Source organism: Megalopta genalis, chromosome 11 (assembly GCF_051020955.1).
Source record: "Megalopta genalis isolate 19385.01 chromosome 11, iyMegGena1_principal, whole genome shotgun sequence".
Classification (NCBI taxonomy): domain Eukaryota; kingdom Metazoa; phylum Arthropoda; class Insecta; order Hymenoptera; family Halictidae; genus Megalopta; species Megalopta genalis.
This window is the reverse complement of record NC_135023.1, coordinates 11424509-11439815: the sequence shown is the minus strand read 5'-3', so window position 1 is coordinate 11439815 and position 15307 is coordinate 11424509. Positions and strand designations below refer to the sequence as shown.

The 15307-nt window shown below is 45.0% G+C and overlaps 2 protein-coding genes across 3 annotated transcripts in view; one reads left to right on the top strand and one right to left on the bottom strand.

Moving 5' to 3' along the window:
* pio (zona pellucida domain-containing protein piopio) overlaps positions 1-14902 on the bottom strand; it is a 116351-nt gene extending 101449 nt beyond the window's left edge. Inside the window, exons 1-2 of one of the 2 annotated variants that reach the window (XM_033480208.2) lie at positions 14013-14902; positions 7479-7516 (exon numbers count right to left, since the gene is read on the bottom strand). In XM_033480208.2, coding sequence (XP_033336099.1) covers positions 7479-7516; positions 14013-14040 — 66 coding nt within the window. In that variant the 5' untranslated portion in view covers positions 14041-14902. Of the gene's footprint in view, positions 1-7478; positions 7517-7608; positions 8756-14012 lie in introns of those variants that run through there. The other variant, XM_033480209.2, reaches the window with a different exon arrangement.
* The window catches only part of MTPAP (mitochondrial poly(A) polymerase), a 29427-nt gene that overhangs the window by 9340 nt on the left and 4780 nt on the right, over positions 1-15307 (top strand). The gene's annotated exons all lie outside the window — the stretch shown is intronic.

The following is a 15307-nucleotide window of genomic DNA, read 5'->3' as shown; positions in this document are numbered from 1 at the left end:
ACACACGCTCATTACCTTTCCCGTGTGCGTCTGATGGATATTGTTCGCGGCAGTTTCGTTTTTACGGATAATTATTATTATTATTTACCGGCGCCGACGGAGCGAATGGAAATTGATCGTTCTCAACGTGATCGAGCTTCCAAGATTCAGTCTTTAGCTTTTTGCTGCGAGGCATCCCTTATCTCGGCGCATTCTACGGCGCATTATACTGTGGGGAGCCGAACTCCTCAAAGCAGCTGACACGGTTTTTCTTAATTTAATAACTAGACTGCGGTTCTTCGTGCGAAATAAATATCGATCGCCTCGATCCCAAGGAACAGGTTTAAAATAGAAATCTCCGTCTCTCGTTGATCATTTTCACAAGCTTGAAATGTCACGATGACGTCCGTCGGTTCTCTTCGTCCATTTTCTTTTGGTATTTGCACTCACTCGTTGTCGCGATCAATTAATAAAAACCGCTGTGCAATAATAACTCTGTAATGATAGGACACGCCTCCAATTTGCACCGAACTGGTAACAGCCGAGCGTTCCAGTATTTAACAAATCAGCGGAAGCGCATCGTGCGCGCATCGCAAAATCGACCTACAAAACCGCTTTTCCGTTTCAGGCGAAGCTCTGGAATAAGCAGCGCCAAAGAAGGATCGAACTTTGCGGCGCGGAACGCGGAGAATGCAGCGCGGCGAGTCTTCCTAATTGCGTTAACTTTCCCCGTCCGTAAATATTCTATTAATAATTCGGCGAACCGTTGCCAGCGGTCAAGTCGCCGGCATCGCGACGCCCAGCGTCACGTTGCCGTTACGAACCGGTGATCATCGTAAGACGATCAGGGACGGACGGGACGAGCGTTCGGAAACGCGGCGTGTTTTTTTTTTATTTTCCCGGCGACAAAAACCCGGGAAAATCGTCGAGGTGTCACATAAGTGCAGCGAATCGATTCCTCCGTGAAATTCCGCGCCCCGTGCGCGCCCACCTTGTTCTCTTTGACGGCCATTCCCAAATTCGTCTCGCCTATCATTAATTACAAATGACCGTTTCGAAAGTACTCGCTGGACGCGAACGTCGCGCGTCCGATGTATTAACGCGTGACGAGCCGATTCGTGGAAACGGCGTTGGAAAGATCATTTACGCAATGCGCGTTTTAAACTTGGCCGCCTCGGGGACTTTCTCTCTCCGGTCAAACAAACGCCATTTTCTATCGACCGGCGCCGCAATATATATTCGATTGAGTCACTTCCGGTTCTCTCGGCCACCTCGTCTGCTGTCCCGAGGCGCCCAGCAACTAGGTCATTTTTTTCGAATTTATCGCGGATGTCGCAGACAATGGTTATTGTTTTGGGGGGTTCGAGTTCTTGGGCATTTGCGACACGAGCCTTGTGAAATTGTTTCGATGCGAGACATAAGGGAGGTGTTCATGTTTATACTTGCCGTGAACCCTTCGATTGCGAAAGACATTGTATACATGGTGTCTCATAATTATATTAACACCCGAAAAGGGCTGATTCCTGAAGTCATTTGAAGTAACCTTTTCCTCGGCGAAAATGCAACTCGCGGATTTGTTCGCGAGTTATTAACGAAAAACAGTAATCATTGGCGCGGCCGCCTCGCGCCAGCTGATCTCGCCTCTCATTGGTCGCTGTTTCTCGTTGATAACTCGTGAACAAAGCCGCGGATTGCGTTTTCGCTAAGGAAAAAGTTACTTCGAATGACCTCAGGAATGACACCCTTTTTTAATATAATTATACGACGTATATACGTCAATAGATTTGATTGATGCACAATTTTTTGTTACGCCGAAACAACCGTATTTTGAATATCGACAGACTTTGCCTGTCATTCGCGATCACACTTCGCTTTTCTCCTGATCATAATTCGCTTTTTCTACTACATTCCACCGTGTTTGTTTTCTTTCTATTTTTGTTTGCGATCACACTTTGCTTTCTCTTTCGAAGTGATCGCACTTCGATTTTCCTCTCGCGACGAGCAACCGACCTGACGCTTCCGACATCATCTCGATAAACTCGTTTCGGTCCAGAATAATTATGTATTTACCCCGACGATGTAAATGGCCGAACGGTACAATTACTACTTTCACCGCGTCCACAATTTGATCGTCAATTACAGCCGGTCGCAACAATCGCCATTATAGCCGATTATTCGTTCATTTATTTGTAAACGAGAAAATCCATTAGAGTGCGTAATTGAAGGTACGTACGGTTGCGATGACTTCGCAGGAGAATTTCCGTTCGGAAACGACGCGAAAACAAAACAGCTGTCTCGTAATTCCGGGGGGAGGATCGGCGCAAAAAACGTCGGCAAGAACGATCGATCGGCCGACTCGATCGGAACGGGATCGGAGAGGGATTTCGCGAATTTGACGAGGAAAGCGGTCCCAGTTTTCCACCGTCCGTGAACGTGTGAACTGCCGGGCGATCGAGTCGCTTCCGGTATCGGTTCTCGTGCAGTGAAACGTCTGTGAAAACGGGCCCCAAGCCCCGCCGGTATAGATCCCGCGCCGATATTTAAAACTGCGGCCGAGTAAAAGTGGGCGTGGCTGTTCCGAACGGATTGTCTTTCCTTCTCCACGATCTACCTACACCTGTGTGCCAGGCTGCGCTCGCGAGCCCGTTTACCTGTAAGCCCAACATTCACACATCCCCCTGTGTGCCGTTCGCTCGCGCAAATATTTGCGGATACTTCGAAATATTCCGCTCGCTCCGTGGATCGGTGATTTTTAACGCCGGCGACCTGTTCCGTGAGTTTACCCTTCTTTTTATTCTGAAAAGATCTCCAATATTTGCGAGGATCGAGAGTTCGCGATCGTCTCTTTTGATTGCTTGCTTGCTTGCTTTCTTGTTTGCCTGCCTTCCACATACTGGACATTTTTCCGTGAGAGCATATCGGCCATGCGTTCGTGCGCGCGCGCGAGCGCCTTTCGTTGTTTCGTTCGCCTTTTTCGGGACTGCGTGTTTGCGCGGATGGAATGTAATTTCGTTTCGAGGCTTCCGAGGCCTTTCGCCAATATTTGAGACCTCCTGCGAGCCTCTTCGCCGAGCGTAGTTATTTAACGGAGATTCCTCGCATTTGCGGATGTTTGTTGCCTCATTTTTGTTCTTACACCTGTGTGCCGGGAAGTTCGGTTTCGAAGTGGAGTTTCGTTTGCTTTGCGGGTTCTTCGACCTCTCCTAGTGACCAACGAGTTTCGACGACGCGAATGCTTGGAAAGGAAGACTATGATGTTCTGATTTAGGATCGGTCTTAGGATCTTTGCGCAGATTAATCATTTTCTGCCCGAATTGCGTGACGTCGGCGGTGACAATAGAACTGCCAACCCCTAGATGCCACTAATGTAGGTGTATTGTTTTATAACAATGACAAGATTGGATTCATTTAAACTTCCTACGACTTTTATTGATTTTATTATATATTTAAAAAAAAATAGTATTTATAATTTATGGAAATTGTTACCGCTTTATAATTTCTTTTGATTTATCATTTGTGAATGCGCTTGAGGAAATATTTTTATTAATTATTAACTCGGCAGGAGGAGCTACTAGGTTAAATTCATCGTAAAAGTAACCAATTAAAATTTAAGAGGACTGTTTGAGTTTCTATTACGATTTTTAAAACAGGTTTAATATAGATTTTACGATATCTTTTCAGTTTTGTTGGCATTTCAAACCGCTGCGCCTCAATATAAAAATAATACAGTTAAAAAAGATACATTTTAAAGCCACAATTTCTTTTGATTTATCATTTGTGAATGCTTGAGGAAATATTTTTATTAATTATTAACTCGGCGGGAGGAGCTACTGGGCAAAATTCATCGTAAAAGTAACCAATTAAAATTAATAGGACTCTGAGTTTCTGTTACGATTTTGATATCAGGTTTAATATAGATTTTACGATATATTTTCAGTTTTGTTTGCATTTTAAACCGCTGCGCCTCAATATAAAAATAATACAATTAAAAAAGATATATTTTAAAGCTACGGTTTTTAATATTTCGAGTACGAGTACTTTTATTATAATGCAAGAAGTGTTAAGAAACAAGGAGTGTTAAGCGTGAAGAAACTTGCGATTTCCAACCACGATCCACCGATTTCCCGGACAGATTTCTACGGTGAAAATTCGCGTCTCTCGCTCTCGAATCGTATCAAATACCAGGTTCTTCTTTTTTTCTGCGGTGTGTAACGAGCGTTACGAGGCAGAGCGTTGCTCTAAGAACGAGCCCTCGGAGCGAAGGTTAGTTACAGGAGAGAGATAATTCGGGGAAAACGTTTCTCGTTTCTCTCATGGTAATCACGGCGAAGCATCGTGTCGCGGCGAAGAGAGATAAAGAGGGAAAGGAAGAGCGACAATGACGGCGTTCTCTTGACAAAGACACGCCGGATTCGACGTCGTTAACCCATTCGGAAGGTTGCAATCCCGGAGTGCTTGTGCAACGCTTAATAATTGACAATTACGCTTAAACTTGGCGTTTACGGACCGCGCCGGTGGTTCCCTCAAGTGCGCGTAATTAACTAAAACTACTAAATCGCGAGCTATTATTCTGCATCCTAGATGCGTCGCGAATCGAACATAATTTTTTTTTATTTTTTTTTAACAATATTTATAGGAATTGTTACCGTTCTGTAACTTCTTTTAATTTATCATTTGCGAATGCCTGAAACAAAATTTTTTGTAGACGTTCTCGTATGTCGAAAAAGTTGCCATTTTTCCAAACAAAAATGTAAGCTCCATATTCCATAAATTATCATAGACACCGACTACCATCGGCTCAATAATTGAGACAATTGTAGACAGTTACTATTTTAGAATTTATTCTAAAAATTTCTAATTGCCGCCATTTACCTTAACAAGAACGATGCTTTGCCTTTCAGCTCTTATAATTTCTCTTTTTTCACTTCTTTTTATCATATCAATTATCACAGACACTATTGACTATCATCAGCTTAATAATTAAGAGAAACGTATCCAAATAGTTACCATTTTATAATTTCCTTTAACACTTTCTAATAGTTGCCACGTTTCCAAAAAAATACCTCGCTTTCCCATAAATTCTCGCAGTCATTATCGATCACCATTAGCTTGGCAACAGCAAAAAATGTACCTAAATAATTTCTACTTATTTAAATAACGATCTTTTTATTTAAATATTTATTTAAATAAGCTTCGTGCAACCTACAAAGAATTAAGGTATTTAAAGGAATGCAGAACGCACGTGTTACGTAACGTGATTACACAATTCTAGACATTGCCACTGAAAAAAATCGGTTTTATCGGTGACTGCATCGGCACAAATACAGATTCCGGTGACGGGATCGTACGTAATCATTTTCAAACGAGCGACGTACATCTGCAGCAACAAATAATTACAATTTCCTACGATTTCCGAAAGTTACCATTTTCATCGACGGAACCGAAACCAAGCATTTCCAGCAAATTCTCGCGGATGCTATCGCCTGCGATCGGGCCCATAATTAACGCGATACAATCGGAAGCGATAGTTTTCGAGCACCGTTGCCCGAAAAGTTGCGAAGCACGAAGGAAAAAGAATTAATGTTGCGCGGTCTCGACACAATTTTCCCGACAGACGTTTCTGGGGGACGTTGTGCCAACAAAGGGATTACATAATTCCCCGCATTCCTGGCGAACACACAACGCGAGCCGGTTCGTGTCTCGCCGGCGCACGATACGAGAGAGAAAGTATTATTGTGCACGCACCGCTCGGGGCCCGCCGATATCGAAATCGAGATCGAGATCGAAATCGAAATCGGTCGAAAACGAAGGGAGCTGCTCGTTGATCCGGCAATAATATGAAAAAGATCCTCGGTAAAACGGCCCCCGCGGGCGAATTTCGTAACCCGCTGCAGTCGTTGCACAATCCGTTACGGAAACTTTTTACCTTGCACGTCTCATAATTGATAAAGCGGCCTAATTGGACTTTCCAACTGTTACCACGGGCTCGCGGCGATCTTAAGGTGGTATTCCGCTGTGAATCGTTGGAAATATTGATTTTCTTTCACATTTTCTCGTAGAGTTTAGGTTCGAAAGCTCATTTTTTTTCGAATTATAATTTTACAGCTGCTTGATTAATTCGTAACATGAATGACTGATCATTTTTCTTCCGTTAATGTAAATGATTTTTTCAATCGTCCACTGCACTCTTTTAATCAGAATTTAAGGCGCATTACTTAATGTAATTTCGCAACGTTGTTGTAGTCCTTATAGATTAATCATCTTTAAGGAATTACGATTATCTTATTTTTTATATGATCTTTTATCAATCCAATTTGGACCTCTGTATTTTTAATAACTAATCGGTAACTTCCCGTACAACTTCGATTAATTAAATGAACGAATTTCAAGAAGATCGAAACTAGCCAACGCCAGCAATTCTAGCTGATTTTAACTGAAAAAAATGTTTCAATCTTATAAAGCTAGCATAAATAAACCCTGTATATGCGACTGCAAAAAGTGTTGTAGCCTCTTCGCGGAAAAATCCCAAAGAAAGTTAAAGAAAAACGGAATACCACGCTGGAATATATATATACCACCTTAATGGGACGATTTGAATGAAACCGCCGCTCGGCCAATTAACTCGAGTGTTCCCAACAATATGGGACATTTTAGCCGCGCAGGATTCGAATTTCTTTTCCACGAGCCAGCCAGATAGGCCGAGAGGGATGTTGTTAGGGTATAATTAGACGATACGGTAATGAATTCGCCGGCAGTTTCGACGAATTTATCTCTTTATCGTGTTTCGAATTGAAGCACGGCTGGTTCGTTAGAGTTCATCAAAACGGCCTGGCGAATTAATTGCCGCGCGAGGGACCCTATTAGTTACGTTTATCTCTTATCGGGCTCGAATTACGACGGAATCGTCATTACCGCCGCGTTCTTTTCTTCTTTTTTTTTACTGTTTTTTGCGGATGCCACGGGAAGCAGCTGGTTTGCATAAACATTCGCGGCGCGATAGAAATGCGAACCACCACCGAACGGATACGTAATTATCTGTTTCTCTGCCGCCACGCCATGGCCGAGGAGAAAGTGTCTCTCTCTCTCGGTGCATACGTTTAGGAGCTAACGAGAACGGACTCCGAGGAAAAATCAACTGAAAGTTGATTGTGCTCCGCTATCTTGCGGAATCGCTCCCGTAAAAAAAATAGTTGCAGAGAAAATTCGCCCGCGGTCTCATGGAAGACGGTAATTCGTCGCTGGTACATAGTACTCCGTTGCGGTAAATTGCAAGTCGCAAGAGACAATCGAGAAATCATAACGAACGTGTCAACAAAATGAATGCGAAGACATTTATTCGATCATTCGCCGCGAAAACTTTCTTAGAATTGCGAACGATTTCGAACGAAAAACGTGGGACCGGTCGTGTTCCGACCGGCGCGGTAGGTTTTTAAAGGTTAAAAGTAGCCATCGTTGCGAATGGAATTAATCGTTAATCCTGGTCAAGATGTTTTACTCACCAATAGAAACGCCAACACGGCCCTCCGCCAGTCCATGGCTAAAATAAAAGAGAAAGTCTGATTAATAACTAGGTCGGACTGCCATGAGTACGATCGACCGCGCAAACGACTATCGCGCGAGAACACTTGCCACAAGAAATAGTTTCTTTTCCCTATATATATGTATGTATATATAAATATCACTTGTAACATAGATCGGTAACTGGAGTCTGTCCCGAAAAACGGTCAATCGTTCCCCCGGATGCTTCCACTCGGCGCTCTTTCGACTCAAACATCTCCGATCGGTCTGCGACCATCGCGAGCCATCATCGTCTATCCGCTATCTACTTTCTAGAGGCGTTCCTCATTCATAAAACGGAGCAACCGGAGCCTCGAAACAATTTGCGAATCACTTTCAAGGAAACGAGAACGGTTCTCCTCGTTCAGTAATCCCATTTCAGGCGCCTCGAACGATCGCCGAACGTCTCGAATCGGTCAATGACCACGGTAAACCATCCTCCGGTACGTGCTACCGTGTCCCTAGAGCGGGTTCCCCATTCATAAAATGGTAACCATAATCTGCGACCTCTCGAAAATCACTATCCACAGGCGAGCATAGTCTTTCTCGCTCGATTATTTGTAGTAACAACTTGTAAAACGGCTCTAACCGATCAGCGACCACAGCGAGCCATGTTAGCTCGTCCCTGGACGCGTTCTCCATTCATAAAATGGTACCCGGGTACTCGGGGCCTCTCGGAAATCACTTTCCATGATGCAAACACCAGACTGTTTTCATCGGTGCTTTCTCGGCGCACGCTAAGAACCTCTCAAACCGTGCCTAACCGGTCAGTAACCACCTGGGACCATCGTCTGTCCTTCGCCGACGCGTCCTCCATTCATGAAATGGCACCCGGGGCCAGCGGCGTCGACGAAAATCGCGGTTCTCCGGGGAAAGCGGGCTCGCGGGATCACAGGACGAACTTTCGATCGGCGACGAACGGCATCCTCGATCCTCGTAACGATCCACGGCTCGTTCCGAAGGGCGGACAATGGAGGTTTTGCGGAGCTGGTTAGCCCGAGATCCGTGTCGGGGCTCGAGAAAGCGACGGCGACGCGGCGTTTCGCGAACATAACGCAAGAACGTTCACTTTTTCGTGGTGCAGGAGAGGCCGGCGCACGGTGCAGGAACGACCTCGAGCACTCTGGACCACCATGGTTGACCCCATCGGACGGCCGCCATTTTTCACAGGCACCACGCGCGCGTCTTTTCACGGGTTTCACACGGGTTGCTACGTGGACTCGCAGCGGGCGTCGCGACCACACGAATCGCGGGATTTACGTGGCTGGTCGATCGACATCCCGCGAGGTTCTGGCCACCTTCTTTCCACCTTTTCTCGCGGCCGGGAGCCGGCAGGATCGTACCTTCCACCGGGCTGCACCTGGTCGAACCAGGGCCGTAACGATCGCCACCTTTCACCTGACTGTCGCCACCGGGAAATGGACCCTTGCCAGCCGATTTGAGAATCTGCATCGGCGTTGGGGCTCGCGAAAACGTAGATCGTTTGGCTAAGTGTTTGTCATTTTTTTCCAGTGAGTCGTAATCTTTTTTTATTAATTTTTAAGTGGTACCTGCTGTGCGGATAAATTAAGAGGACGTTGAACAGTTGCGATTCAAATTGAAGAAAATATTTTCTGACGATATAATAACGATAATTGTTCTTGGTTCATAATAAACAAATTGAAACTGGTCATTTTTGATCGGCTCGGTAGATTTTGCGTGAATTAATAGAGGACTGTAGCTATTCGTGGTGATCTAAATTGCAAAAGAACGATTTCTATCAGTTTATAAACTGTCTTGATTCGAGATAATATAATAAACATAAACTCTTGATTCGAGAATCGCGTGAAAAATTAAGAAATTAAAGACATATAATAGCGTACAAAATGTTTGCTCTGGGCGCGATTAAATTTTTATTAAATCTTATTATTCCGGGATAAGCATTTTCTATTTTTAGCGAGACGGTACAACGTGAATCGCAACGATGAATATTTATAAGCCAAGCTTCCAACGATCGAAATCGCACGAGCTACCAAAAGAAGATCACCGTAGACAAAAATAGAGAAACTTTCGAATGGACCCGGTGTTATTGTAATTCGCGAGTGAAAGTGTCGTTTCCACGTGTGGGTATTAGATTTTCGGTGTACCTGTAACTGTCGCGATGGTTCGTTTCGACATAGATATCCCGATGGCCGGTTACGTTAGCCGGACGCGTAGGAATCGGAAGAGTATGGTCGTCACGTAGCCTGCCCACGTCATGGCTTGTCGCGCGTTGAAGTCACCGGCGACTCTAAGACGGATATAGTCATCGATATATGCGTTCGCACCGTTACGACATCTCGATATAGATTGATACGTTTTATCCACAAAAAGTACGCGTACCGTCAATCATTGAGCTGTTATTTCTGCTTCGAGGACGGTGTACTCGTACACCGTGTGTAATAATCAGGCGATCGTTGAGCTTAGCTCGGGCAACCCGGATGCAAGTATAGTTCGACAGATATATATCGGAATACATTCGAACTATCGAATCGCTGTAAGCGGAAACATAATTTCTTGATTACCGCAAGATTTTCATAAGATTATTTCTTATTGTATCTCTTTGAATATAATCAACCGTAGATTAAATACTAAAAAAAAAGTTAGAAACGAAATCGCACGGTATCTAAATACGATCTTGTCATTAGGGGCACATCGACGCTTTCAGCGCGGTCTTCAAATATGCGTTGCGATTAGCCTGCAGATTTGTCTGCGAAAAAATGCGCCGTCGATTCCAATAATATTAAGAGTCGAGTAAATATTGTTCTTCGATGTTAGCAATGTTAACGGGTTGCAAATAATGAAACACTGTCTTTAGACAGTTCAGATGATTTCTATTGTTTCCACGTAATCGGAGAAACACGAAACGATAAAATTGTTAGCAGCATTCTACAATATTTACTTCTTTATTTTATTTTATTTTTTTTTAACTGAAATTTATTATGGAAAGAAATATTATCGTAATTCACGGAAAATATTTATCGTTACGATGAATAAGCGCTCCAAGTGTTATGTTCAATTGTCGTCAATACTTCTTGGTGTATAATTTTATTTATATTTTATTCGCATACACAGTCATTTATATCAATATTTATTCCCGTTTGTATTTTCACGCATTGTATTAAACTTCATTCATGAAACCCTGGATTCGCTAAATCTCGTCGGTAATCGCTAATTTTTATTTCGCATAAAAACCCACAGTCTAATCGAATCGAAAGCTTAAACAAATTACGCCAAGTTCACGGACCGTTTCTGATCACTCAGAAGCGCCGATTTTCGTCCGTCGAAGAAGCTGCCGAGATCGAGATCGATTCGTGGACCGCGTGGGCGGCCAGGATCCTTGGGACCCGCGTATTTGGTCTCGCCACCTACGACGAGGATGAACAAACTGATGAGGCGAGCCTTGTGCTCGTTTTCGCGCTCGTTACCATTGCGTAATCACGCGTCCCATTAAAACGTTTATTAAGACCGTGTTATCCATTCAGCCGGTTCCGACTGGTCAACGGCAACGTTTTTCCGTGCGTGTCTCTCGGGAAAGGAAACGGCCGCAGCGGCACAGCTGTCGCCGGTTCTCCGGGCGCCCTTCCATCGCACCCGTTCTTTTCGGAACGTGTGCACACGATCGTACGATCACGGCTAACACAAACGCAACGTGTGTCCGTGTGCCTCCCCCGCGTTCGCCTGCATTCTCGCGGAACGCAGCTCTTGCTCGGGTCGACATAGCGGATTACAGATTAATCATTTGTCTGTGCAGTATTGTAGGACTGAAGTTCTATAAAAATGTATTTAACAGCAGCATTGATGGATTGGAAATAGTGCAAAATATAATCGTAGTGGTTATTGTACTATAATTGATATTTTTTTCACATTCGTTGAAAGTGACCGGCTTCACATTTTCTTAGTTTAACCCTCTCTGCGCCGGACTGGCGACTCTGAGGCATCGCTGAAATCGTGATACCATGCTCCAAGATAATTTTGATATTATATAGTATAGATTATATATCATATTATATATCTTATATATATATATATATATATATATAAGATTATATATCTATATTAGTATAGATTTGAGATAATTGTTAAAATCGCAGCTGTTGCACGAGCTATTTTAATTCGCTATCTAAAGCTATCTAGATTCGCTAAGCCATGTAAAACGACTAGATCATTTGACAAAGACTTTAGCTCAGATTCGAAGATCTTCGAACTGTAATTAATACTATAAAATGTAACTTCTCCGTTATAATCTGTTCAAACAAGCTACATCAATTTTGCAAGAACTTTCGAGTCTGCAACGAAGTTACGTTCAGTCTAAAATCATTAGATTAGGCGGATTTTATGCATTTATGACAAAATCGCGGGCGATCGTAATTTGAAACGACGGTAAGATTAAAAGGATTTCAAACCACCGATGTATTATATTTAATCTATTAGCACGATCAAAGAACGAATAAACTTGCCATTCAGTTTCTATTTCTTGCAATTAAGGCAGACAAGTTTTCTTCCTTCGCATAAAATAAACACGCGCGCCGCTGTATTTACCACTTCAGATTGTATATGATGTATCGCTCTATTGACAGATCATTTGTCTGTGAGCGCCCTTTTGACAAGTAGAAAGTCCGGTCCACAAGTAAGAGATACGTTGGAGAACGCAGTCGCTATCGGCGCAACGAGGAAACCCTTGCAGAAGAGTAGAAAGTCCGCGGCGTGGATTGTAAATTTTGCAGAATGCGGGGCTCGTATTGGGGAAACAAGGGGACCAATTGCAGAAACGATGGGTTGAGAAACGCGGCGGCGGCTTTCGACGACCTTGGGGAAAGAAGCATTTAAAACGCGAGCGTGCGTGCGTGAGCGAGCGAGCGAACGAGCGAGCGAACGATGACGTAAGCCGCGAATTTTTCACGTGATCGTTGCTTTGCTCCGATCGAACTTCTCGGACTCGTCGGGTTCTCCAGGAAACTCGTTCGCCGGGCGCCTTCGCGCCCTTGAACGTCCGCCAACGTGGTCGTCGCAGTCTTTCCCCGAGCAAGAAAGTGTTGCGCCATCTTGGTGTCACCGTGATCGGAAGCGCAAAACCCATAGAGACGTTTTACAGGCGCACGTTCGCCTATCGTTTCTCCGATATCTCCGATAACGTCCGCGCTAATCAATATCACCGCTCGTCGGAGCTAATCGATCCAGGCAAATCGCGTGGAAGCGTCGTCGTTTTCGATGCGTCGATCTCTCTCTCTCTCTCTCTCTCTCTCTCTCTCTCTCTTTCTCTCTCTCTCTCTTTCTCTCTCTCTCTTTCTTTCTCTCTCTCTCTCTTTCTCTCTCTCTCTTTCTTTCTCTCTCTCTCTCTCTCTCTCTCTCTCTCTCTCTCTCTCTCTCTCTCTCTCTCTTCCTCTCAGAAATCTCGAGCGATCGAGACCTCGGCTAATTCCTGTCCGCGCGATTTCCTAGCAGGAAAATCCCGGAATTATTTCACCGTAAACCATCGTTCACGCATCGACGAATTTTCGTACGAAATGTGATCTATGCATTGGAAGTGTACTTTCTACGAATGAAATCGATGCTCCAGTTCGTTTTCTGTCGACGACGGATCGCGCTCTAGATCGTTCTCTACCGGCGAAATCGCCGGTTTCGATTCTTTTCTAACAAAAAAAATCTGCCTTTTAAATCGTTCTCTGTAGAGCGGATCTACGTACATGGCACGTGATTTTCTGTCGACGATAACCACGCTCTCCGATTTCCCTACGGATCGAGCCTGCGTTCTGAATCATTTTCATCGTTCGACTAAGTATTCTTGCGATCGGTCCCTGTCGCTTGTGCCTAGACGTTATCCGATTTCGATCAAATTTTCAGCACTTACACAACCGATATAAATCTAGATCGTATCTGTTAACACTGGTAATTCTGGTATACCGGAGCCACGAGTGACCCTATTTTATTACTATTTCTACTTTATTTTAGAACCATAATTATATCCATGTTCTTATCCTGTAGCCTAGCCAAGAGCAAAATGCAATAAATCGATTACCTGTGATTAGATTAACGCATCTTTTTGCATTTTTGATCAGCAGCCTGTCGTAACCCCAGTGTACCAATCGCTTTTGCGCTTTTTCTTCTAAATCGAAAGAAAATTTGATTCTTCGTACAGAAAATAAAAATTCTCTCAATCCATTAGGGAAATTTGGGACAAAGAAGTGCTGATCGATAGTGAGCTGCGAACGAAATCATAGCGCAGGGGGAGATTAAACTTTAAGCGGAACGAAGGAAGGAACGCGAACGGACCAATCTGAGAAAAAAACCTTCTATTCGTATACAGACTCCAGTTTGATCGACATTTAGCACCGCCAGAAACGAGATACGTGCACGTGTGAGAAAGTGAAGCGGTGCGTCAACGAAAGTCCGGCTCTCGTCGCCGATTTCCACACCGCGGAAAAGGGTAAAGCGTAATCCGATACATATATAACTACCTGTCTCGATCGTCGTCCGGGCGAACATGTGTCCACAGGCTGCTCGGTCCAGCGAAAACGATGAAAAGTTCGATCCGGGTTTTCTTTTTCTATCTCGGCTCGTTGCGAAACCGCGTCGCGAGTCAAGCGTGAAGAGTGAGACCAAGGAAACGGGACTGAAAAGCCAGTCTCGAGAGAACAATCACGGATCACTGGTATTAAGATCGGTAGGGACAGGTCGCCCGTTGGTTCCTGGTCAGTTTGGTCTGGCACTCGTTCATCACCAGCACTTCCGGTAGCACGGAGGGCTGCGTCTTACGCGCGTCCTCGCCGGCCACGAAGTCCTCGCGCGCCTCGACATCCCCAAAACCTTGGAAGATCGATGTTGATGACCTTGCTTCTGGCCACTCTGTGGAGACGCGGTCATACGCTTCGGACCCGAGGAACGGTCATTCTGAAAACCGGTCCGCGTATCCTGGAGCGAAGGGACACCCAGGAGGTAAACTCGAAGGAACTGACTCTGAGGGATTCAGCTGGTTCTCGAGCCGATTTCGGGTATTCTCCAGCCCGATGACCACCTATCCGGTTCTGACAGACTCTGCCAAGGTCCCGGTCGGGTCCTTCATCGCCTCGAAGTTAACCCCCGAAGCTGGCCAAGGCTGGAAACGAGACCAGGAGCGCGAGCAAGCGCCTCGATTTTTCGGATTCGCGGTCGCTCGCGGTTTTGCGCTGCGGTCGAGATCGAAGCCTGGTCCTTGGCTACGGCTCCCCTTGAATTTCGTTCACGTTTTCGCCACTTCACCACACACCTGCCGGTTCGCCGCTCCGCAGAGAAGCAGCCGAGCCTGAACAGAGCCGCGGAAAAGAAAACCGTTGCGGTCGACGCGAGGCTCGAGACTGCACTGTGCGCCGAGTCCTGTGTTGTTCCGCTCGCGGTACCCTGCGTGTACCACGAGGCGGAGGAACAGGGAACCGGTGGGACGAGGGAGCGAGAGAGAGAGAGAGAGAGAGAGAGAGAGGCGGGAGGAGAGAGAAAGTGAGAGATAGTCGAAGAGAGAGAAAGAGGGGAGAGACAGCAAGTTGAACGGTGAAAAGAGACAGAACAGTTCTGGAAGGATAAAGGAGCGACGAAAGATTTTATGAAAATTTGGAGAAAGTGATCGGGTAGGACTTTTTTCGGATTCGATGGAACATTTCCGATGAATTAGGCGAATTTTTACAGAATTTCTGTTGCTCGAGGGGGGACACTGTGGGCGAAAGAGGGCGAAGGGGAGAGAGCGATAGGAAATCCTTTTGTAGTATCGGGTACTGCAAGA